Source organism: Populus trichocarpa, chromosome 9, assembly GCF_000002775.5.
Source record: "Populus trichocarpa isolate Nisqually-1 chromosome 9, P.trichocarpa_v4.1, whole genome shotgun sequence".
Taxonomy (NCBI): domain Eukaryota; kingdom Viridiplantae; phylum Streptophyta; class Magnoliopsida; order Malpighiales; family Salicaceae; genus Populus; species Populus trichocarpa.
Genome location: NC_037293.2, coordinates 1,873,028 through 1,897,713, shown reverse-complemented (window position 1 = coordinate 1,897,713; position 24,686 = coordinate 1,873,028). Strand labels below are relative to the sequence as shown.

The following is a 24,686-nucleotide window of genomic DNA, read 5'->3' as shown; positions in this document are numbered from 1 at the left end:
GGCCTTTTTTTTATTTTTATTATCTTCTTCATATTTTCATTTCCTTTCTAGTTGAGGTTGGTGAGAGATCTATTTAAACTCTTGTGATTATTATTATTATTATTTTGAGAAAGTTATTAGAAGAATAATTCAATTAAAAAATAACAGTACAGTCAGGGTTTGTGTTTGATTTTTTTTCGTGATTTTCTGTCTCCTTATTTCTTTTGACTCCTAGTCTGGTTACTTTAAGCTGCACAAGTTCTATGAGATTCATCAATAATATGGAATACTAGCTTAATTAAAAAAACAAAAAACAAAATCTCGTACAACAATTTGGGCATAATGACCTGGGGAGGGAAAAAAGAAAAAAAGAAATCAACGAAATTAGGAAATGAATTACTAGTTGATCACTTCATGACGAAACGATACCTAAGTTCTTCATTCAATTAATCAGCCCAGGCTAGCGTACCTAAGCCAACGACCAAGTGACATCCACAACACCCAAATCTTTGTTCAGTTGCAAAGCTTCCCAAACCGCATCAGACCCATCGACAATATTGTTCCTACAAGGTGGCAAGCCAGCATGTTCGCTGTCGCACCCATTCTTCGAGTCACACTCATCCACCACCTTAGCTAGCACGCTCCTTCCATTTCGTGCTGTAATCTTTATCATCTTTCCACATCTTGATCCTCCAGCATACCAGCCGGTGGACAGCGCCACCACGCGCTCCGTCTTCTCATGAAAGTTCTCGTCACACTCCGATGGGGCTCCAACTTCCTCTCCTTCGCTAAAGTCATTGAGTGTTAGGCTAGCTTTAGTAAAAGATGTGACTGGAGGGGAACATGTGAACCGGGGAAAAGATTTCCCTTCGCATCTAAGGGTTCCGGAGGGTTTGCAGTCGATGTTTGAAGGAGGTGAAGGTCTTTCTCCAGTGCAAGTGTGAGTCCCAACATGAGGGTCATCATTGCACTTTCCATTGATGCAAATGAGTTGAAGAAATGGCAGTGCTTGAAGGCAGTGGAAAAGAGATGATGGTGAAAACGAGGGAAAGAGACACAAAAGGCATTGTGTTTTCCATGTTTGTGTATGTTTCAAGCAAAGGAGTGTGCATTTATTTACAGTACAGAAGCTTGGATTCTACATCTTACAAATTAACAGTATATCTGGAAAAAGATAAATTTTAGGTTTTTGACTCTATTGTCTGTAACACATGGATGTCTCCTTCTGTTTAGCTTGATCCACAATCAAGATTCTTCTTATTTCCTTATTTTTCTAAAATCAAGGGTACTTTTTAAGAAAAACGTGTTGTTTTTGTGTTTGTTTTGTTTCTTTGTAATTGGTTTTTCTATTGTTAATTTCAAAGGTTTTGTGATGCTGACTGGAATGAAGAATAACATGATTGTTGTAAATTAAAACCCTTAATTACAAATAAAATTTCTTTCTAATTATGGAAAAACTTGTAAAATACTTAATTTATTCATTTTTGTTTTACTTAATTTATTTATATATAGCATGTCCTTAATTTATTCATAAAATACTTAATTTATTCATATATAACATGTCCTTTATCATCATAAATCATATAGAAATGAACTTAATCTTGATTAACATACAAATTAATTTAAAAATATATTTACTATCGAATCTTATATATTCGGCAATAGATTTTAGTTTAAAAAGGAGCGCATAAATAGATTTTATTTCCTGTGTCCTCCAAAATGATATTGGAAAATCTTTTTTCAGCTAAATTTCCATGGTAAAAAAGCAAACATAAAAATTAAAGGAAGCTGAAGGATCACTCTATATTCAAAGTACCTAGATTTTAATCTTGGGGAGGATCCAGGTGAGGTTTTGGGCCTATAAGTTGTCTCCAAATATAGCCAATCCAGTGCTCTACCTGTAAACCAAAATTATTGACAATTTTTTGCCCTTTCAAAACCCACTTTTGTTTTGCTCATTTTGAAACTTACTTTGTTTTTATTCATATCATTATTTCAGATTCTACGTGATTCCAATGCCCATGAGAGACATGAACTGAATGGAAAAAATAATTTTTACTTTATACTGTAAAAGAAATTAATAAATCATATTCTTATATCTCATTTAATAAAAAAAAAAGCCTAAACTATTAGGAAAGGTCTCAAGATATGATTTATATTATTCTCTAACACCCCCCTCAAATAAAAGCTATTGGGCTTGAAATTTATATAGATCCACATTACTTTGTGCTTAATTTTTATCAAATAAATAAGGATGATGAGATTCGAACCCGTGATTACTTGGTCATCAAGACTCTGATACCATGTCAAAGAACCATCTCAATCCAAAAACTTACACTGTTAGATAAAGTCTCAGGATATGATTTATATTATTCTCAAACATTTAACAATTCAAAATTTTTAATTTCAATTATTTTTTTTAATATAGTACCACTTCCTTCATTATCAAACAGTCAATATATAGTCTAAATCTCATAACTGATAATATTCTTTCAAATTAAATTAAATCTCGGCATCATTTAATTATTGTAATAGTGAAACAATAGTGTTGTTGTCTTTTAAAGATTTTTACAAGGTTCCAACAAATCTCGTTATGTTGAGATATTCAACAACCTTGGGGAGTTAATCAGAAGAGAAAAATGCATTGTAAAAGATGCTTCACCATGAACCAGAAGTTGGTCTTCTTTACCAGTGACTATTTAGTATGAGATAGTTTTGTGTCTCGTTTGAAAAAATAAATTAAAAATCAAAATTAAAAATTATAGTTTTCTCAAATCCAAGATTTCATTAGAAATTTTATAATAAGACTCTGTTCAAAACTATAATGTAGATTAATTAACTATAATTGAGATAAAATAAAGTTTTAATTATATATTATCAAATAACCAATTTAACCCAAAAACTTATGCTATTATAAAATGTTTTAAGATATGATTTATATTATTCTTTAACACATCCCCTCAAGTAAAAGTCCTTTAACCTTGAAACTTGAATAGGTCCACACTATCTTATGTTAATTTTAACAAATAGATAAGGATGAAATTAGAACTCGTAATCACTTGATTATTAAAACTCTGATACCATATTAATGAACCAATTTAACTAAAAATTTAAATTATTAGATAAAGTTTCAAGATATAATTTATATTATTTTTTAATATATATTACCACCACCACAACCTTACCCTTAATTAAGCATAACCTAAGCCTCGACTAAGTTATATATGTATATGTTTGCACGTAAGCCCACTTGCAATATTATTTGCTTGACGGGGTCCAACGATCATAAACATGCATGTCCAACATGAACGAAACATCGTTTTCATAATTGACAAGACTGTGAAAACATATTTGATCATTTCAACATGTTTTCAGAATTGACAAGAGTGTGTTATATATACTTGTTGCATCCTGTTTGTTTGTGTTTTACCCTGATATTTTAGTTTGCTGAAAACTTTTTTAGAAAATAAATTTAAAAAAAATAAATTATTTTTTGATGTTTGATAGTGTAATAAAAAATAAGTTGGAAATTACTTTCAAGTGTTTGGTTATGTTATGAAAAATAAGTTGGAAAATAATTAATATTTTATTTTTTTTAATTTTATTAAAATAATGAAGAACAAATCTTACAAATTAAAAAGTTGAATGAGAATAAAATTGAAAATAAATATAATTTCATAAATTATCTCAAATAAAATAAATAATAATCAAAATAATAGAGATCAAATTTAAAAAATAAAAAAATTGAAATATGAAAAAATTAAAATAATAATTAACATTTCATAAATTATTTCAAATCAAATAAGAAACAATTATAAGAATGAGGATCAAATTTGATAGATAAAAAATTTCAATTAAAAAATGATAAAGAAAAAGTAAATAACAATTATAAAAATGAGGACCAAACTTAATATAAAAATTAAATTCTAAGGGATGGAATTGAAAAACAAATATTCAAAACAAAATATATATAGCAATCAAAAGTTTGAGGACCAAATTTGATATAATCAGCAAATAATATGACATTTTTAAATTTTTCACAACTTCCGGAAAGTGTTTTCCACCCAAAATAAAAGGAAAACACTTTCCTGAAAACCAAGCTAAATTTTTCTTTGATTGGAAAGTGTTTTCTGTTGATCAACTTTTCTAATGGCAAACAAACACAGAAAAATCTGAAAAATAATTTTTTAAAAACTACTTTTTAAAACACAAACACAGACTTGTATGGAGTTTTGTTTGCGTTGACAGAATCAAATGATGCCTCCTCAATAGTTACATGAAGTAGCTATAATATAGTATCTTTATGTAAGTAATTAACGTGACTATTTGTTAAATTTCAAAAACTACATTAAAGTGTAGTTTATGAGTTATTTAAAAAAAAATTACACTATTTTATTTTATTTTTAACATTAAAAATAATAATAAATGATTCATTTTATTTCAATTATATTTCATATGAATGAAATTAAACTTATTTTAATAGACATTTGAGCATTTAAAACCTCTCTATTATAATAAATACAACTATTATATTTAATCGTTCTAATGGTATGGTAACTTTTAAAACAGTAAAGGGTCTGCAGTATTTCCTAATATGCTTACTTAAATTATTAAATTAATAATAGTTGATTACTTGATTTACTACTCTAAAACTCATAAGATACAAACATTAAAAAAAAAAAAAACAAGAATAATTCTTAATTTAGATTAACTATAGAATTATATATTTACAAACGCAAAATAAAGTTACTTTTCAAATTGTAATTTTGCTTCAATAAATATAAAATATCAATATACCATCATTAGAGTAAAATTATCTCAAATTATGGTATTATCTACAAATTAAAGGTAAACAAACAAGAAGTGTTAGTTTTTACCTTCATCAAAAAGAATGTATAGTGATATATTCATAAATATTGTATCAAATACCTCGTGTAATAATTTACATAAGTTTTATTAGAAAAAATAATAATTTATTTCGATTTTTCTTTTTTTGAGCTCATGGGATTTGCAAAATGGTTAATGTTCGATCCAAATATCCTTCTCGAGTTAGGTCATGCTTAAATCCAAAAAAGTCCAAGTAAATAGATCTAATCCAAAATAATTGGAAACGAGCTTCGAAGTCCACAAATTTCCCCCGCTTCTATCTTGTTTGGATTCCAATTGCCCAAACTACAAGTAAATATGATTATTATTATTATTTTAAAAATTAAGCACAAAAATTAAATTAATCTAGGAAATATGGATCCAATCATAATATAAAATTGAAGACAAACCTATATATAAGTCAATAATAATCCTATAGATATTTTATCAAACCAAAATTAACTAAACAATCCACTACTGAGTTTGCTTCTTTAAAACCAAATATGATTACTTAAATACTCCTATTTAGCTACAAAATCACGTCTTAGATAGATTTGAGCTTTGATAATAATATAAATCCATCAATGAGAATAAGATTAGAAAATAATTGACAAATAACTTTACGGTAACAAGGATTTAAGCCTGTTTGGGATTATGGTAGCGGTGACGATTCAAATTGCTTTTCGCTTAGAAATGCATCAAAATAAAGTTTTTTTATTTTTTAAAAATTATTTTTGACATCAGCACATTAAAATAATCTGATAATATATATATATAAATTTTTTTAGCAAAAACAAAATTTAAAATTTTTGACAACACTATTTGCACCGCTAAATACACCTTTAGTATAGAAAAAAAGTAAGGTAACATTTCTAAAGGAAGGATACCTTTGAGTAATTGCTATCTTTCTTTAGACATCACAACTTCTTTTTTTCATTTTTCTATAAATACCATTTTATTTTTTGATTTCTTAATTTTTTTAAAAACTAAGTGGTGATCCTATACAACTTTTTTATTTTAAAAGTCTCTTATCTAGGATATATATCACTTTATTGCTATTTTAATTTTTTTAATTAAAAAATCATAAAATATATTTAACAAGAATAAAACTAGCATACCTACTCCATGATTAACCAAAATAACCTTTTTTTTGTCATAATAAAAAAAGCCCCTGATGGGCTAAAAATTATGTTTTGATTAGAGATTTAAACCTATTATAACTCAATTTTGGGTTTTCCTTAAAATCATCCATTTTCTTTTAAAAATAATAACAAAAATAAATGAAAAAATAAATAAGGACGGGTAGCTTGGCTAAAACAGGTTGAGAAGGGTTTTATACACATGGAGAAACCAAATTGAAATTTTAGACAAAATTAGGAGCACAATTGTACTCCAAAGGATCTAAGATTGAAAGACAATACATATTTAAGGTTAAATTAAATGATTATTGAATGAATTTGAATAAAAAAACAAGTATGAGAACTTAATTAGACTTTTAATAGGCCAATTTGATTTAATCATAGGCCCAATTAAAGGTTTAATTAAGTTTAAGAATTAATTAACTACAAGGACTTAATTAGACTTTTAATAGGTCAAATTAATTTTAATAGGGACTTAATTGATGAAAAATTAAGTCTGAAAGCCTAATTTGGGCTTAATTAAAAAGATTGAAATTTTAAAGGATCAAAATTGTTTTTTAGAAAATCAATTGGGTGAAATTAGGGACAAAATCGCCAAAAAAACAAAGTTTGGGGGTTAATCAGGGGCCAAATTGAAGGAATTCAAGACCATGTATTTTTTTGCAAAAGACGAGCATATTCAAGGGCCAAATTCGATTGAAAACAAGGGTGAAATTGAAAAAGTTAAAACTTTGAAGGTCAATTAAAGATGAAATTGAAAATATCCAAGACCAAGGACCAAGAAGAAAAACACGCCAAAATCTGAAGGTATGTTTAAAACTTTACAGGGATGAAATTGAATTGAGTCTTAAAATCAAAATTAAACTACGAACCTAATTGAACAAATTAAAAGATTAAGGGTTGAAATCAAAAAAGAGATTTATTACATAATTTAGATTATTAATCCCAAAACAACATCGTTTCATTTCAATGAAACGATGTGTTTTGGTTAATGCACAGTACAGAAAATAATAAAAGCCAGACAACATGTCATTTGGTATGCCCCAACATGGTTAATGTCATGATGTTGCCTTTGAAACCTCTACAATACAGGTCCAAAGTTACAGACTCAACCAACTTTTGACAGCCTGGTTTGAGAGTATCGATTTGTTGGCATGTTATCAATGATTGTGATCAATCCTAGAGGGCTTAATAGTTGAGATTTGACTCCAGATGGGAGCCCACACATCTTACCCACCTCATATAAATAAGAGTGGCCATTTCCAGCAAAAAAGAGAGGAGAAAACAGAGAAAGAAGGGAGTAAAAAAAGAAAAAAAAATAGGAATGACCATACATCAACACCACAACTAACACTTCTTCGTCTCCCTTGTTCCAACCGAGAAAACCAAACCCATATTCTATTATCCAACTCAAAATACCTCACAAAACACCCACACACTATACTTGCAAACATCTAGCCGTAGAAACACCCATCCCGACATATTAACCAGCTAAGAACAAACAACCAAAACCATCAGTAAACCACCATCACGAGTTCAAGGCTGTTAACATTGGAAAAGAAAAGAATATCCATCCATTAGGACTGAAGAGACATCAAGAGTTGCTCGTGCTTCAGCATTAATAGTGTCTTCAGCACATCAGCATCATCATGCCCATCTCTCCAAGATTCCAGCCACTAATAGCACTAACGATGCCACAACCAGTGTTGTTACCCATTTTTTTTTAGGAGGGGGGGGGGCACATATAAAAAAACAAAAAAACAAGAAAAAAAAGGAAATACAAATAATTGGAAAAATTAGAAAAAATAAAAAAATATATATCAGTGGGAAGAACATGAAGAATACCCATCAAATTGTCAAAGACTGGTTAAGGAGGATCAAAATATACAAGGTTAAAGAATTTACAATTTAATTTTGACTAATGAAGACCCTATTAATAAGAGAAAAGTTAATTTGGGAAAGATAATTCAAAATTGGATATTTAAGAACTCAATTGGAATTTTTCAGGGTTTTATGGAATTTATTAAGGGCTTAAGTGTAAGAAAATTGATTTTTGAGTTCAATTTGGGCTTTAATTAGAAGAAATTGAATTCTAGGGGTTAAATTGCAATTTTTGAAAGTTAATTTGGTCAAATAAAGGGTTTAATTGAATAAATATCAAAGTTTGATAGGTAATTAGAGATTTGATTAAGGAAATTCAAATTTAAGGACTAAAGTACAAAAGGTGTGTGAATCCAAGGATTGAAATCGGTGAAATCAATGGCCAAATTAAAGAAAATTAAAAGTTGAATTGTCAATTGAGGGTCAATTTGCATAAATTAGAAACTATTCCAAATCTTTACCATTCCAAACATAGTTATTTACAAATAGCTTAATATCTATCTAACATAATCTTATATCGACATAATAACACTTCTTTTTATGGTGGTTTATAGAATTTCGAGATAAAATTTTGATGGTGTAATATAAAAGTTGAATATATTATGATCATATATCACTTTTTATGTAATTTTTAGGATTTTCTAGTTATCAATTGCTTCGCTAAAATTTTGTATATTTATTTCTTTTTAGTTGATTACTCTATTACCAGTGGTATCAATGTTTTTATTATTTCTTAGTCAATCACTCTATTATCGGTGATATTTGAATCAGAGAATGAAAAAGCTCTAACGTATGAAGACTTAATGTTTGCTTGGGATTCTTAAACATGTTTCACCTATAAAATAAGAGTTAAATCAATAAATTTACGTCCTCATTGAACTTACTATTAAGACCACTTATATAGACTCGAATCTACCTATTTAAAACACAAAAACAAATAAATAAAATGATCTCACACTTCATCCTTATCCTATTGTCTAAAGAGTACTTGTGCCACTTGAAAAACACACACACACACACATATATTTGTTTTATTGATTATCATTGATATTGTTGCTTCCTGTATTATAAGCCCCTTTTGTTTTATGGAAAATGATTTTTTAGAAATGATTTTTTAAACTTTTTAGTATTTGTTTATCATTATGAAAGTTGGTCAATGAAAAATATTTTTTATTCAAATAAAATTTAGTTTGATTTCCTGGGAAGTGCTTTTCTTTTATTTTGAGCGGAAAACACTTTTTAAAGTTGTGAAAAATTCAAAAATATCTTATTATTTGTTATATTAAATTTGGTCCTTAATTATTTTATTACTATATATTTTGTTTTGAAATATTTTTATTTTTATTTCAATTTATTCTCTTAAAATTTGATTTAATTTGATTTTTATATCAACTTTAGTCTCTATTATTTTGATTTTTATTTGTTTTTCTATTTATTTATCTGAAATAATTTATGAAATTAATTGTTTTTCAATTTCGTTCTCATTTAAGTTTTTTCTCTATCAGATCTTCTCTCTATTCTTTTTATTACTATTTATTTTATTTAAAATAATTTATAAAATTAGAATTTTATAAAATTTCACTGTCAATTTTTTTATACGTTAAATTTCATTCTTAGTTTTTTAATTAACTTAAAAAAATTAAAATATTAATAAATTATTTTTCAACTTATTTTCTATAACATAGTTAAACATTAAAAAATATTTTTTAATTTATTATTCATGAAATTATAAAAGATAAAAAAATTATTTTTCAAGAATTTATTTTCATGTAAATTATTTTCTAAAAAATTTACTTTGTGGCAAACATTTCCCATTTTAAAAGAAAGATAGACATTATCGTCTCCGTGCTTCTTTTCGAACTTTACCTTTACTGATAATCTCCACCCACACGCTTTCCTCCCCAATCCTAAAAACCTTTCCTCTGTGTCTTTCTTTCTTTATTTGTAATTTTGTATCCAACATCACAAATTATTTATGTGCAAAACCAAAATGGCTGTCAGCGCGTCCGAACCAACTCCCGTCTCAACCCGAACTCGTCCAACTCAATCACCTAGAACTCGCCCAACTCAGTCTCCTAGACCCACCACCATCACCACCGCTTCTACCTCCTCAGATCCTTCGACGTCTAACACCATTAATTACACAACAACAACATCTTCTACTCTTTCAAACCGAACCTCTCTTTCCAACCTCCGTGATTCCCTCTCTCAAAACCCCAACGTCTACGACATTTCCGAAATTCGTACAGCCACCAACAACTTCCTGTCCAAACGCCACTCCTCCTCCTCCTCCTCCTCCACCGCTTGCTGGCGTTGCGACTTGCGGAACAACAACACCATCATCTTCCAACGCAAGTTCCGCCGCAAAATTGAAATGTCTCAACTGAAAGAACAGCTTTCAGTAATTTGTAGAAGTAATCACTCAAGCGTGGTAAAGCTCTTAGGAGCTTCCATATCTGGAGATTATATCTACCTCGTTTATGAATTCATTCCCGGCGCAAATCTTTCTAATTGCTTGAGAAATTCTAAAAACCCCAACTTCACTGTTCTTTCGACATGGGTTTCAAGAATGCAGGTGGCCGCTGATCTTGCGTACGGTCTTGATTACATCCACAACAAAACTGGCTTAAACATAAGCTTGGTACACAACCACATTAAAAGCAGCAGTATCATTATCACAGAGCCGTCTTTTAATGCTAAAATCTGCCATTTTGGGTGTGCCCAGTTGTGTGGAGAAGCCGATGAGAATGAGATGATGATGAAGAAAAAAAGCAAGATCGGTGAAATCACTGAACTGGATGATGATCGTTCGCTAAAAGGGTCGAAAGAGTTGGCGAGGTCTAACAGCGGGATCATGCAATTCGAAGGCGTGAGAGGATACATGTCGCCGGAATATCAAGCTACGGGAATAGCAACACAGAAATCGGACGTTTACGCATTTGGGGTGGTGTTATTGGAGTTGTTGTCCGGTAAAGAGCCATATAAGTACAAGTATGACAAAAGCAGAGGTGATTATATGAGGGAGTCGGTGATTGAGACCGCCAGAGCGGCGATTGGTGACCGGGGGGGGTTGAGGAGGTGGATTGACGGGAGGCTTAAGGACTCGTTCCCAGTGGAAGTAGCAGAGAAGATGACACGTGTAGGGTTAGATTGTGTGGAAGTGGATCCAGATAAGCGGCCAGATATGGGACGCGTGGCGGGGAAGATTTCGAGGTGGTATCTGGAGTCGAGGAAGTGGGCTGAAGATTTGAGATTTTCTGACCAGATTACTGTTTCTTTGGCTCCTCGATAGATAACCAGCTATGGATAGAGATGAGTTGAAGAAGAAACAGTCTTTTTATTTTTTATTTTTTTAATTTGCTCGTAGGGCGTGGATTGTTTTTTGTTACCTTTGATGGTGACACAAGTGGTTGATGATGGATATTTATATTTGTTTTGAATTTTACTATATGGATAGATTTTTTCTAATATGGAGAATGATAGGAGCAGAGCTGCTTTGACTGATCTAAAACTTGTGCAAGTTAAAATAATTCTTAAGAAAAGTAAAAGTATCGTTTAGCAATGTTATAAAATCAGATCTTAGGAATTCGTTGATTTAAAGTATAGTTTAAGTTGAACAATATGGTTTTGGGTTTTTTTTCTTAAAAAAAGAAACATGGCTTGAGTTGATTTATTAATGTATAAATAAAGGTCAATTTGCCTAACTGACAAACCATCTGGGTCTAGAGTAAGTTAACCTAAGAATTTTATAACTAAGACTTGATTTATAAAATGATAATTGTTACATCATTGTGTGTATACACGTGATAAAATTAATCATGAATTGTTTTTCGAATTTGTTGCTTAAACCCAAGCCCACATGGATTGAGAGATCTGCAATTGCTGGCATTCGCTGGAGAGAATGGCCTCGCTGTCGTCTTCTGCAGACATCATAGGCGGAAGGAAACAGTGTCTCACCAAATAATAATAATAATAAAAAAGCATGCCCAGAGGAGGCAAGTATTAGAACAGAAATGATATGACCAAACACCCCCCATGAACTATATTCCTTTTCACCTTCACATCCGTACACAACAGCAGCCGACGTATCTTATTTTATATCGGTTAAATGTAGATAACCAGGCCACTAAGACAGTGATGGGTTACTTTCCGTCTTTCCCAGGGAAGAAGATACTGAAATAGTTACAAGTCCATGTCTTTGTACATGTGAAAATACATAGGTTTATTTTATATCCATTTAATTAAATACCTTTTTATCACGGAATAAGGAGACGAACAAGTCACTCGTGTAATCAGTGGGAAGGAAGCAGCTTAATGGACCAGGTAATGCTTTGTGATTGTGAGTGTGAATGCAAGAGAAGCCTTCATAGCAAGCATTGTTCATATGAACAATGGATGCAGCAATCACTCTCATTAACATCTTTAGGACTTGGACTTGAGCACATAACTATTAATTCAGCAAGGAAGGCTGCATAATCCCTTTCTTCCTTGGTGTGCTTTTTAAGAGAAGACTAGCAACACTTTTATACTTGCTATTAATTTGGTGGGATATAAATTAATTAGATAAGGGTTGAGAGTACCACTTGCTTCTTGAAGCCAGCCAAGCAGCCAACCATAAAGTAGACTTTTAGAAAAGTCAGAAAACAAAACAAAGAACAAGTCAAAAAATCGAACCACGCGAGGGAACATAGTACATACCCATGGGCCACGGCGGTGGTGTGCATGAGGGCCGTAGGGGTGAACCAAACCGATAGACAACCGAACCGCTGTAATTGGGTTAGTTTAGTTTTATAATTTCTGTTTTCAATTTATTCAACTTAGTGACTAGGTTTGGAAACCAAACAAACTAAAAAAACCAAAACTAAAGCTGTGATTAGGTTTTCATTTCTGTTGGGTTTAAGGGGAAATTGATTCTATTTGAAGATGGCAAGACATCCTTGTAGCATCTTTCTTCATAACTTCTGTTCATGATTTCACTTTTCTAACTAAAGCCTTTGTACACTTAACCAGATTCTACTTGATGAATCATGATCGCTTAATTTGAGTGATGTTCCAGCTCTATTATGCAGTGCATGACATGTTGGGCATGCTTTTCCTTGGATATGCGTATATGATAGAGTTTGATTCTTGTACGTCTCCTAGCTGAACCTGCACGATGATTATCTTAGTGATTTTACTTTGATGATAAGAATTAGACGTGCAGATAATACAAGTGCCTCTCCAAAGGTAAAACAAACAGTTCTCTATTAGGAAAATATCCCTTCAGATTAAAAGACAAAGGCTCATTGTAAAAGAGATAAAAGTGGTTAATTGCTAGTACCATGATCCTTCATGAACTGTTACGGGTTGAAGAGGGTGTGGTGGGTATTAGCTGGTTTTTTCTAGTGTCGTTTAATGGTGGACAGGAGAGAGACCATGGGTGAGGGCGGCAATTCAGTGTTTTTTGGGTTTTTGTTGGCCGGTGGCTCGACTTACGTTTGTTCGAGTGTTTGGTTTTTTTTTTTTGTGTTGTGTGAGAATGAAGAAAATATATATAAATACTTTTTATATATATTTTTGGTTTTTCTAAAAGTTTTTCTTCCTTGTGTGTGATATGGTATAGCCATATATTTATTGATAAATAATTTTTTTTTGCTTGAAGGCAAAGCAAACCAAGATCAACTATTAAATTTCAAGAATAAATATCAATCATTCATTTGATAATTTAGAGACAAAGGAAAGAAAAATATGTTATTGGATTAAGAGAATTGATTATATACCATTTGATTAAAAAAAAATGGATTGCTTGGTGAAAAGATTTTTAATTTTCAAATTGGTCATCTCCCTTCCACAATTATAATTAAATCACTAAAAATAAAAATATATTTTTTCTTTTTCTTTTTCTTTTTTTTAATTCTTTGAAAAAGACGTCGAAAATAACATAAATACATCAAGAATATATTTTTTAGGTTTTTTGTTATTTTTGGTTTTTCTCAATAAAAAATTCAAAAAATGGAGTTGAAATTTAGGTTGCAATAAATACCCCTCTTTATAACGCTTACGAAACAAAATCTCATTAAGGTTTTGCATAGTGAACTTGTAAAGAAAAAATATATGTCTGACTTGTTGGGTGATCCACCCATCCAAAGAAGAAAATAGTCTCATTTATCATGGGTGACCTGCCTCCATTTGGAAATTTAATAAACCGGTCTATTTTCACAGACAACCTACTCATTTTGAAATTCAAACACTAGTCTATTTTCACAAGCGACCTACCCATTCAAATTCAAACACTAGTATATTTTTATAGGCGACTTGCCATTTTTCAAATTCCAAAAAGAACTTCAGCAAACATCCATGCTTATCTGAAAGTGGTCTATTTTCACAGGCAACCTACCCATTCAAATTCAAACACTAGTATATTTTTATAGGCGACTTGCCATTTTTCAAATTCCAAAAAGAACTTCAGCAAACGTCCATGCTTCTCTGAAAGTGGTCTATTTTCTTAGGCAACCTACCCATTTGAAATTAAAAAACTGGTCTATTTTCATGGGCGACTTGCCATTTTTAAATTAAAAAAAGAACTTCAGTAAACGTCCATGCTATCTTGAAATTGGTCTATTTTTACAGGCAACCTATCCATTTTGAAATTTAAAAATTGGTCTATTTTCATGGGCAACCTGCCCATTCAAAAACTCGTTTATTTTCACAGCGACCTGCCTATTTTGAAATCCAAAGATCGGTCTATTTTTACGAGCAACCTGCTCATCCAAACATTGGTCTATTTTCACGGGTGATCTCTCCTTTAACAAGAACTATGATCAAACTATTTATAGCTCGATTATTTTGAAATCCCAATCTGGCCATTCCCTTTTACCAGAACCAGGACCTAAGATCTCATCCAACGATTCTTTTTAACCAGAACGAAAATGTTACCTTCAATTGGGTTAACCTAAAATCTCAATTTAGAGACCCCTTTTAACCAGAACCTTGGTATTTGTGTTCAGCTCGGTCAACCTAAGATCCCATTTGACAATCACCTTTAACTAGAATCAAAATGTTGCCTTTAGTTGGGTTAACCTGAAATCACAATCTAGAAACCCCTTTTAACCAAAACCTTGGTCTTTGTCTTCAACTCGGTCAACCTAAGATTTCATCTGGCGGTCCCTTTAACCAGAACCAAAATGTATGTTACTTCCCTATATCGGGGTTTGAAAATTATTTGCTTCCTGAAGATTCTTTCTGATGACAGGGTTGATCTTCTTCTTTTCTTGAGAAATTCCTAATAATAGGCTTCTTCTCACTTTTTTTCCTGATTGCAGGGTTGAATTTTTTGGTGTTTCCTGATTGTAGGGTTGACCTGAAATTTCCTAATCATGGGGTTGGAAAACTTGGTGTTTTCTAATTATGGGGTCGACCTATCCTTCTTGAAGCAGGGTTGAACTGATATTTTCTGATCACGGCGTTTGAACTTAGTGCTTTCTGATTACAGGGTTGACCTGATATTTCCTTGCTATCATAGCTCAAAGATTCTTTCTTTGTCAATTCAAATTCATCAAAATCTTGATTTCATAGAGGATTTTTTTCTGAAAAAAAAAATCAAAAACATTTATGCAATACTTTGGGGTTACATGACATGCATGCATCCTTACCTGGTTTGAAAGATAGCCCACCCATCTTTGATGCTCCATCATCATAGGGTGCCTTTGTTTGCTATCCAAAACCTTCTCAGTTTTTCTAATTCATCGGCTCATTCGAGTTTACCGTATGCCAGTCCTCCACTCAAATATAAGTGCAGTGCCCATTCGGTGCTATTCGTGATGATTACTTCTCTCATTGTTTATCAAGTGTGATCATGCCCCTAAGTGTGGTGTTGTTTGATTCATCATAAAGGAGTTTAACAAATCATTAGCTCTTGGATTCTCCCAATAATTGCCATATGATCAGCTGTGTGCATCCTGCTTGCAATCATCATAAGGTTTTTTTAGTGTTGAACTCATCTTAGAATGTCAATCAGTCATGAAGTTACCTTCAGTTAATCCATACTCTTCAAGCATATGTCATCATCAACTTTTATGGAACTATTATTTAGACAAGTAACAAAGGCTCATCATTGTATGCTCAATGTTCTTCTCAATGAATTCCTCTTAGCCTATCTAATCAGATCATGAAAAGAAATGCATTGTCATCATCAATGATATTCCCTTTTATCACCAACATTCATATGGTGAGATGCAATTTGAATCAATGGACTTTAAAGCAGATTGTCCCATAGTCAGTCTTGGTGGCATGTATTTATCCAAATGCACCTATGCGATCACATCTTTTAGATGTTATAACCATATTTTAGAAGGTAAACCAAGATTTCATACATGAAGATGCCTCTTAAGTGCATCGTTACTCTCAACTATTGTTGGAGTTCATTAAATCATAAATTATCCTTGAGAAACATTGATCTTAGTTGATCTGATCATACTCATTCTTTTGTCTATTATCAAGAGGCATTTTCCATTGCCAAAGCTTTTATGGATTTCACTGATTTGTCATTTGATTTTTCCCGCCGGCTAATTTGAATATATTTTTTTTCCTTCCCAGAGTCCAGTGTATTGCCCATGATTGCTTAACTGTTCAAGGATGATCAGGAAGCGTCGATGTCATTGTTGTAACCCATTTTTGGGTCCCCGCACAAAAAAAGAGAAAATACCAAAAAATCAAAAATATATGTTCGAAAAAACCCAAAAAATAAAATAAATAATAACAGTGAAAAAAGGATGCCAAAACGCCCAGAAAAAGACTAAAAATTGGTTGAGGAGGTTTAAAAATATAAAAATTGAAATTTGACAGTATTTTGTTAACTGATGAGAGCCCTGTTGACAAAGAAAATTCAATTTGAGGAAGAAAAGTCCAAGATCAGATATTTATGGACTTAATTAAATTTTATTGAAGGTTTAATTGAATTTATGGAGGGTTTGATTGCAAGAAAAAATGATTTTGGAGTTAATTTGGGCTTTAATTAGAAGAAATTAAAGTTCTGGGGTCAAATTATAATTTTTGAGAGTTAATTTGGTCAAATCAGGGGCTTAATTGCATAAATATTGAAGTTTGATGGCCAATTAGGGACTTAATTGAAGAAATCTGAAACCAAGGACCAAAATGAAAAACACGCGTAAATGGAGGCACTGAAATTGATTGAATAAGGGGCTAAATTGAAGAAATTAGAAGTTTATTGATCAATTGAGGGTTAAATTGTATAAATTCAAGACCAAGGACCAATGTGAAAAAAGCGACCAACTTCAGGGCTGGCAATTGAATTTTGCAGGGATGCAATTGAATTGATTTTTACAATCAAAATTGCAATTGAGGACTCGATTGAACAAATCACAAATTAAGGACCAATGTGAACTCTGACATGTTTGCCCTATTTTCCTTTTAAATGAAACGGCGCCGTTTCATGCACTGTTCACGAAAAAAAAAGAGAACCAAACGGTGCCGTTTTGAACGGCACTATGAGTCTTCTTCTTCCCTTGGACGTGCAAGGCAGGGGAAGAAGAAAATTTTTTTTACCGACTATAAACCCACTTGTATAACCTCTGACCCGTGACCTACCACGGGGCGGTGAAAAAAGAAGGGAACGTGCCCCTCAGGTTGCTTTTGGGGCGGCTGCACAGTGGCCGCCCTTACCTCTCTCTCCCCTGTTTTTCCTGTACAGGGGAAGAGAGAGCAAAAATAGGGACCGAAAAAAGGAAAAGAGAAAAAAAAGGGAAGAGAAATAGAGAGAAAGAAGAGAGAAGCAAAATAGGGATAGAGAGGAGAGAACCGAGAGAGGAAAAAGAAAAGAAAAAAAGAGAGAGAAAGAAGAAGAACAGAAGGAAAAAAAAAAAAGAAAACAGAGAGAGATAGGAAAAACAGGGGAAGAACCGGTGAAAACTGTCATCGCTGGCGTCTCCACCGCCGCCAGCAGCTGTGTTTTGCCACCGCCACCGTCGCCGCCACTAACGGCCAAGCTCAGGCCGCACCACCCCTAGGTAACCTCCTGTTGCCCTGTTTATTTCCTTCTTGCTTTGCCCTTGCCTCCATTTGCATGTAGAATGTGAATAATTCACGTTCTGCAGCAAATGAGGTAGGGGCTGGTTACTGTGCTTATGCACAGTAACCAACCCCTTTAGTTTTGGGCCGAGTCCGGCCCCGCCCACTGATTTGGGCCGGGTCCAGCCCACTTCCAAAATAAAAAAGAAAACGTTTAAAAAATATTTTTTAGAATTTTTACAATTTTCCCGCGTATTTTTTGTCATTTTGATTAATATCGGGCAGTATTTTTATGTTACTAAAAATACAAAATTCGATATGACAATATCCGGTTTTCGTCAAAACGTCTAAAAATACAAAAAAAATAAAATTTGTGCATACGGCCAAGTGTCTCAAAGCTAAAAAAATCAAATTGTGTTGTTCATACACCAGAAAAAATGTTTTAGCATGCATTTTGGCTTAAATAACCAGTTTATTAAAGTTAAGAGAACATTGGCCAAAATTTCAAAAACAACAAAAATTTTATTTTGTTTGTCTTTTAGTATCCAGGGTACGACATTACACGTAATACGTATTCCGTATATTAAATTCTTTCTTTTGACAACATAGAAGTGTTAGGTTTTTATCCAATAAGATTAGGATCTCCTTATAGAGGAGGACTTTTCTTAAACCGTAGACAGACCGACAATTAGAAACCATAACAAGACTTTAGATTTTATCAGACAACAAAACAATGCAGCTTACCTTAGGTAGGGTGTAGTTGGGGTGCTAATACCTTCCCTTTACGCAACCAGTCTTCGTACCCAATCTCTGAGACTAAGCATGCTAGGTGGCGACTCCTATTCAAATTTTCTACTGATAAGAGACAAGAATTCCTTGTCTCTCCACAGAATGCACAGTAACCAACCCATTTTACCTGAGAGTGGTGGACGATCGCCGCGATGCCGCACACGTGCGACAGAATGGCGACTTCACTGGGGACCTTGTGGACTAAGCATTGTTTTGTCTGATTTTTGTGTTCGGTTTTTGTGTTTATTGTTAATATGCATTTTTCGTTTGTTATTTGCTTACACGCTTTAAATTCTGTACATATTTGTTCATGCATTGTATAGAATTGTCTCATGCATCACGCTTAATTTTTTGAAAAGCACACACAAGCTTATAAGTTAAGTGGGGAATTAACGATTTTCCCTATGACTATTGGTCAGGGTTCAAATGCGTGAAACACCCAACTCATATCTGAGTGCCTGCTTGGTAATGGCGGGTATACGTGTCTTAGCTGTTCTTTGCAACGCCCCTATACTGTCTTTACGAAAGATAGTTACTAGGCATATATGAGACCCTTTTGAGACCAGGTAGAAAACCTACCCATGTTCACATAATGAATAGAACCTATCCTTAGGTTGTATGTGCTATTTTAGTTGCATTAAGACAAACCCTTCTTGAAGCATCTTGAACTCAAGACTTGTGGGTAACACAATGATCGTCACTCAGAAAATTTTCATTGTAGAGTTTGGGCAAGAATCAAGATTCTTGTTTCATCATGCAAGAGTTATGACCACATGTCATCCCTTGAAGGGCGAGTTCATCATATAGAAACAGTTGCGATGTCGCGGTCGCATAAAATTGGCGCCACCCATTTACTATCTGTGATGGGATAAATGACTCCTGCATCTAATAGTTTCAAAATTTTAGTTTTCACTACCTCCATCATAGGCGGGTTCAACCTCCTTTGCATTTCCCTTATTGGTTTTGCATTGTCCTCCAATAGTATGTGATGCATACACATTGAGGGACTAATGCCCTTGATGTCCGCTAAAGTCCATCCAATGGCCGTCTTGTGATCACACAACAACTTCACAAGTTTTTCCTCTTGTGTATTTGTCAAACCTGTTGCTATGATAACGGGAAGTGTATTGTTGTTGCCAATGAATACATACTTCAAATTATCGGGCAAAGGTTTCAATTCTAACTTGGGGGCCTGTAAAATAGATGGCAAAATCTTTTTATGTGAAAGTACTAAATCAACAAAGACATTACCATGGGGAACAGTTTGCAAAGCTTGCAAATCCAATGTTGATTCGTGCATGTTTTGGGGAACACATATGTGCCTCTCCATCTCTTCTATCTCGATAAAACCATAGCCATAGCTCAAAGCTATGCTTAATCCATCCTCACAATCAAAATAAAAAACTTGTTGCACACACTTATCAACTTGGTCATAGCATGTGATAGAATAAACATTGTTATAAGGATATTTCATTGCATCATGAAAATTAAATTCAATCTTTTCATCTCCTACTTCCAAAGATAAAGTATCCTTACCACAATCAATCTTTGTATTGACAGTTTTCAAGAATGGTCTCCCAAACAATATAGGAGTGTTGTTTGATGAATCACAAGAATCATGTTCCATATCAAGAATATAAAAGTCGCATGGAATGACCAAACTATCAATCTTGACTAGGACATTTTCTATCACACCAAGTGGGTAAACAAAACTACGATCCGCAAGTTGTATTACAATGCTAGTTTTATTCAATGGCTCAAGACTAAGAGAATCATAAACATGTTTGGGCATAACACTAATGGATGCACCTAAATCGCACAAGGCCCTTTTGAAACTAGCATTACCAATAACACATGGGATAGTAAACGCACCTGGGTCCTTTTGTTTCAAAGGCATATTCTTTTGAACAACAACAGATACAACTTCACCCATACTTACCATTTCATGACCTTTCAGTTTGAAAGCTCTCTTGGTAGTACACAACTCCTTCAAAAATTTGACATACTTGGAATTTGCTTGATAGCATCAAGCAAAGGAATGTTGAGTTTTACTTTCTTGAAAACCTCTAAAATCTCTTTTTCTTTGTCCTCTTTCTTTGACCAAGAAGAATTCACAGGAAAGGGTGAAATTATTTTAAAACTGGAAGTCATTGATTGAGGAGTTACCTTTGGAGTGTTGGTCTTTGTTTCAGTTTGTGGAGGAGGAGGATGTTCCTTCTTTGTACTCAATTCAGTTTCTATCTCTTCTTCTTCCTTCATCTCAATTTGTTTAGACCTTTTCTCTTCAAATTCTTTCCCACTTCGCAGCATGATCGCACTAACATTCTCTTTTGGATTCAATGCTTGGGAGGGCAATTTTCCATTCATTTGTGCTTCTAATTTCCCCACACTTGAAGCTACTTGCCCCATTTGCTTCTCCAAGTTATGAATACTTGACCTTGTTTCCTGTTGAAAAGACATGACATTTTGTTGCAAGGTCACAGTGTTAGAAGCCAAAGTTTTTATCATCTCACGAAGATCATCACTAGATGACGACCCCATAACATTGGAGTTTGTGAATGGAGGGGGTTGTCTTGCTTGATAATTCTGTTGGGGCTAAAATCCATGGGGATGGAATTGTCGGCCTTGATTGCCTTGTTGAGGCTGGTTCCCATATCGTAGGTTGGGATGATCTCTCCATCCAGGATTGTACGTGTGGTAAAAAAGATCATATTTATGCTGGGACTGTCCGTTGAATCCTCCATCAACTGTATGAACATGTTCAACGTAATTTTCTTGCATTGTTGGGCACATATCTGAGGTATGTCCTTGTAAGGAACATATGCTACAAACTTTCACCTGCTGTACATTTCCACAAGCCAAAGAACGCACAAGAGAAGTAAGATCATTAACTTTATTTTCAAGGTTAGAAATACTTACCTCATTTACTCGTTTGTTTGCGAAGTCTCCACGCGTGCCAAATTGTTTCCAGTTGGCTGCCATGTTTGAGATCAATTGGCGTGCAGCCTCGGGTGTCTTATCTACCAATGCCCTTCCACTTGCAGCATCAATGATACTACGGTCAGTAGGCATCAATCCTTCATAGAAATATTGAATGAGCAGCTGATCGGGTATTTGATGATGAGGGCATTGAATGCACAGTTGCTCAAATCTTTCCCAATACTCGGAAAATGTCTCTCCATGAGATTGTCGAATCCCACATATTTCTTTCCTTATGTTGGCAACTTGAGATGCTGGGAAATACTTTTCAAGGAAAATCTTCTTCATGGCATTCCAAGTTCCAATGGAACCTGGGAGAATAGAGAAAACCCATGCCTTTGCTGCCCCTTTTAAAAAGAAAGGGAAAGCTTTCAACTTAACATGTTCTTCGTCAACTCCATTCGGTTTCATGTCAATGCAAACCATATGGAACTCTTTGAGATGAGTATGAGGATCTTCACCTGCAAGACCATTGAATGTTGGTAGCAAATGTATAAAACTAGATTTGAGCTCGAAGTTTACATTATTATCGATGTTGATGCACAATGGTTGATTTTCCATGTTAGGAGCAGCAAGCTCCTTGAGTGTTTGTTGTCGTTCAACAGCCATGGTGTTGATGCGAGCTTCCTTTCGTAACCTGCGTAAAGTGTTTTCTATTTAGAGATCCACCTGCACTTGAATCTGATTAGTAGAACGGGTTACGGGCATAAATTGTCAAGAAAACTCAAAAGAAACCAATCACACAAGAGATCGAAAACAATGCAAATTGTACGAAAATCTTACGCTAAAAAACTAAAACTACCTAAAAACCCTAGAAAACAGCGGAATTTGGCCTCAATAGGGTGGGGCTAGTGGATATCACTAGTCCTGTTTAGAACGTCGTTTCCCTTTAGGAAAGAAAAGACTGATACCTAATTCCACCAAAAAAAATCTTTTTTGAACAGTATTGCTACCGTAATGAACAGTACCGCAGCAAGCAAAAATTATGTTCTTTTTTTTAGAAAAAGAAATAACAATCACAACAAATAAAAATAATAGCACAAGAATTAACTAAAATTACTTCCCCGGCAACGGTGCCAAAATTTGTTGCGATGTCGCGGTCGCACAAATTAATTACCCTAGCTTCAAACACAACACACAAGATAGTATAGAGCAAGCAAGAGGTCAATCCCACGAGGAAGATTCAAGTCAAATTTTTATGCTAGATGATATGCAATTTGGGGCGGGGGGTTTGGACGTTTTCTAGGCTAAAGCAAAAGAAAACAGAAAACTATCAAACGAAATTTAATAAAATCAGAAAATTATCAAGAGAACAAACCTTGGTTGCAAGCACACATCCACCTACAGAAATTAGAATTGATCATGGAAACGAAACATCAATTTATATTCTGAATATTAATCTCTTCTTAACATTGGTTAGTTAACGAATCCGCCATATAACTAACTCTAACCATCAAACAACCGCAGTGTCCGCACTAGTAATTTAATTCAATGGCAGCCTTAAGAACTAGATAAGTTGATTAATCAAGAAAACATAACTATCCGCAGTCTATGTTTTATTTGATTGAATGTTCTCCCTAAGATTAATAACGTAGATCCGCCACAATTATTAAACTCGGTTGCTTTACAAGTTCATATACCACAACTCCGGTTTTGATATCAAACTTAGCAATAGATTATCTACAATAATAACTTAGAGTCCGCTCTAGCAATTAAAATAAACAATCATAGGAAAAATAAGCAAAGGAGAACAAACATATTCATCATATAAACTGAAAAGAAAAGGTAAAATAAATCTCACAGTTCTTGAAATCCGAAGGTTTCCGTGTCCTTGCAACCAAGAAAAAGTGTTTAGCCTTGCATGTTTGTTGAACAACTAATCAAAAAGAAGGAAGAATGCATAATTACGAGTTTCTTAGAGGAGGGGAGGCGTTTTTCTCCTCTTGGCTGGCTGCCCCCCTTGTCTTCTCTCATTCTTTTTATATCCTAGGAAACCCTAGTCTCTATTTTACAAAATAATCCTCCCTTAAGTAGATTGTTTACATTTAAGTACTTCAATAACTATTTTCCTAAAAAAGGAGAAATAGCCTTGCATGAAATCTTCAAGCTTTGACTTAGAGGAGCTAAATTGCTGAAATAAGAACTTGGATATCGGTTTAGATGCTTCGAAACGTAATTTGGACTCGTTTCTTCACGAAACCTGTTTGCTGGCAGAATTCAGTTGTCATATTTGAAAATCATATCTCCCTCATCTGACATCTGTTTTAGCTGAAATTTCGAGCATTTATAGGCCTTTGAGTCAGGAATCCAAAAAAATTAAGTTTGCATCAATTGGACTTCTTTAGCTCCAGATATTCAAGTTGGAATGGCCCAAGGTCAATACTGGCAGATTGCGAGATTTGACTTTGAAGGCTGCGATTTCCATGCTCTTCCTTATATTATTTTCTTGCCTTAGATGTCCACAAAGGTATGGATGTTAGCTTTTTAATGCCCTTAGAATCACTTCATTTGAACCTCTAGAGCTCACGCTCTGCATAAAACATCGACTGAAGGTCAAATCTGCCAATTATCTCCAATTTACTCGTTTTTGCATCTTTCATCCAAAAGTGCCTTCAAAACATAAAATAAAGAATATCAAGGCATTTTATATATAAAACATAGGAAAAAAACTAGTTAAATGTGGGTGAAACTATCAAATAATATGGTTGCATCAGAAACATACTCATACATTTATCATACATCACTCCAGGTTGAAACGTTGGTCCCCCGCCTAAGATTTCCTACACCTGAAAGATGAAAAATGAAGAAAGAGCTCAGTTGGAGGCCCATTATCAAAATGAAATCGAGAGCATCATAGGTGAAGTAGCTATACTTATAAATCTGCTTGAATAAGTGCTGAGCTCCAAGAATGGAAAAGGGATTTCTGCACAACCACCTATAAAAGCATCAGCAGCTCACGTCCCTACAACATCTCAGAACTTGGGGGCAGATTCTGTAACAGAGCAGCCCTTTGTGCCTGTCATCCCTATCCAGCCAACTCAAGCTCTA

At 33.5% G+C, this 24,686-nt stretch overlaps 2 protein-coding genes across 2 annotated transcripts; one reads left to right on the top strand and one right to left on the bottom strand.

Annotated features, from left to right (window-relative positions):
• Positions 1-233: 233 nt before the first annotated feature.
• LOC7491158 (kiwellin) lies at positions 234-7,466 on the bottom strand. Its single transcript, XM_052455816.1, has 2 exons — positions 7,404-7,466; positions 234-1,117 (listed from the first exon to the last, which is right to left on the bottom strand). Exons 1-2 carry the CDS (start codon positions 7,464-7,466, stop codon positions 449-451), a joined length of 732 nt encoding a protein of 243 aa, XP_052311776.1. The 3' UTR covers positions 234-448.
• A 2,256-nt stretch (positions 7,467-9,722) lies between these two features.
• Positions 9,723-11,333, top strand: LOC7491159 (protein LYK5). The gene has a single exon (XM_002313488.4). The coding sequence runs from the start codon at positions 9,841-9,843 to the stop codon at positions 11,155-11,157; it is 1,317 nt and encodes a 438-aa protein (XP_002313524.3). The 5' UTR covers positions 9,723-9,840; the 3' UTR covers positions 11,158-11,333.
• The last annotated feature ends 13,353 nt before the right edge of the window (positions 11,334-24,686 follow it).

Bases quoted from the DNA above. Each gene is read 5' to 3' on its own strand.
- LOC7491158 (XM_052455816.1), bottom strand. From the start codon at position 7,466: ATGTCGGGATGGGTGTTTCTACGGCTAGATGTTTGCAAGTATAGTGTG. The intron at 1,118-7,403 runs GTATTTTGAGTT...TGTAAGATGTAG, and splicing joins GTGTGTGGGTGTTTTGTGAG to AATCCAAGCTTCTGTACTGT.
- LOC7491159 (XM_002313488.4), top strand. From the start codon at position 9,841: ATGTGCAAAACCAAAATGGCTGTCAGCGCGTCCGAACCAACTCCCGTC.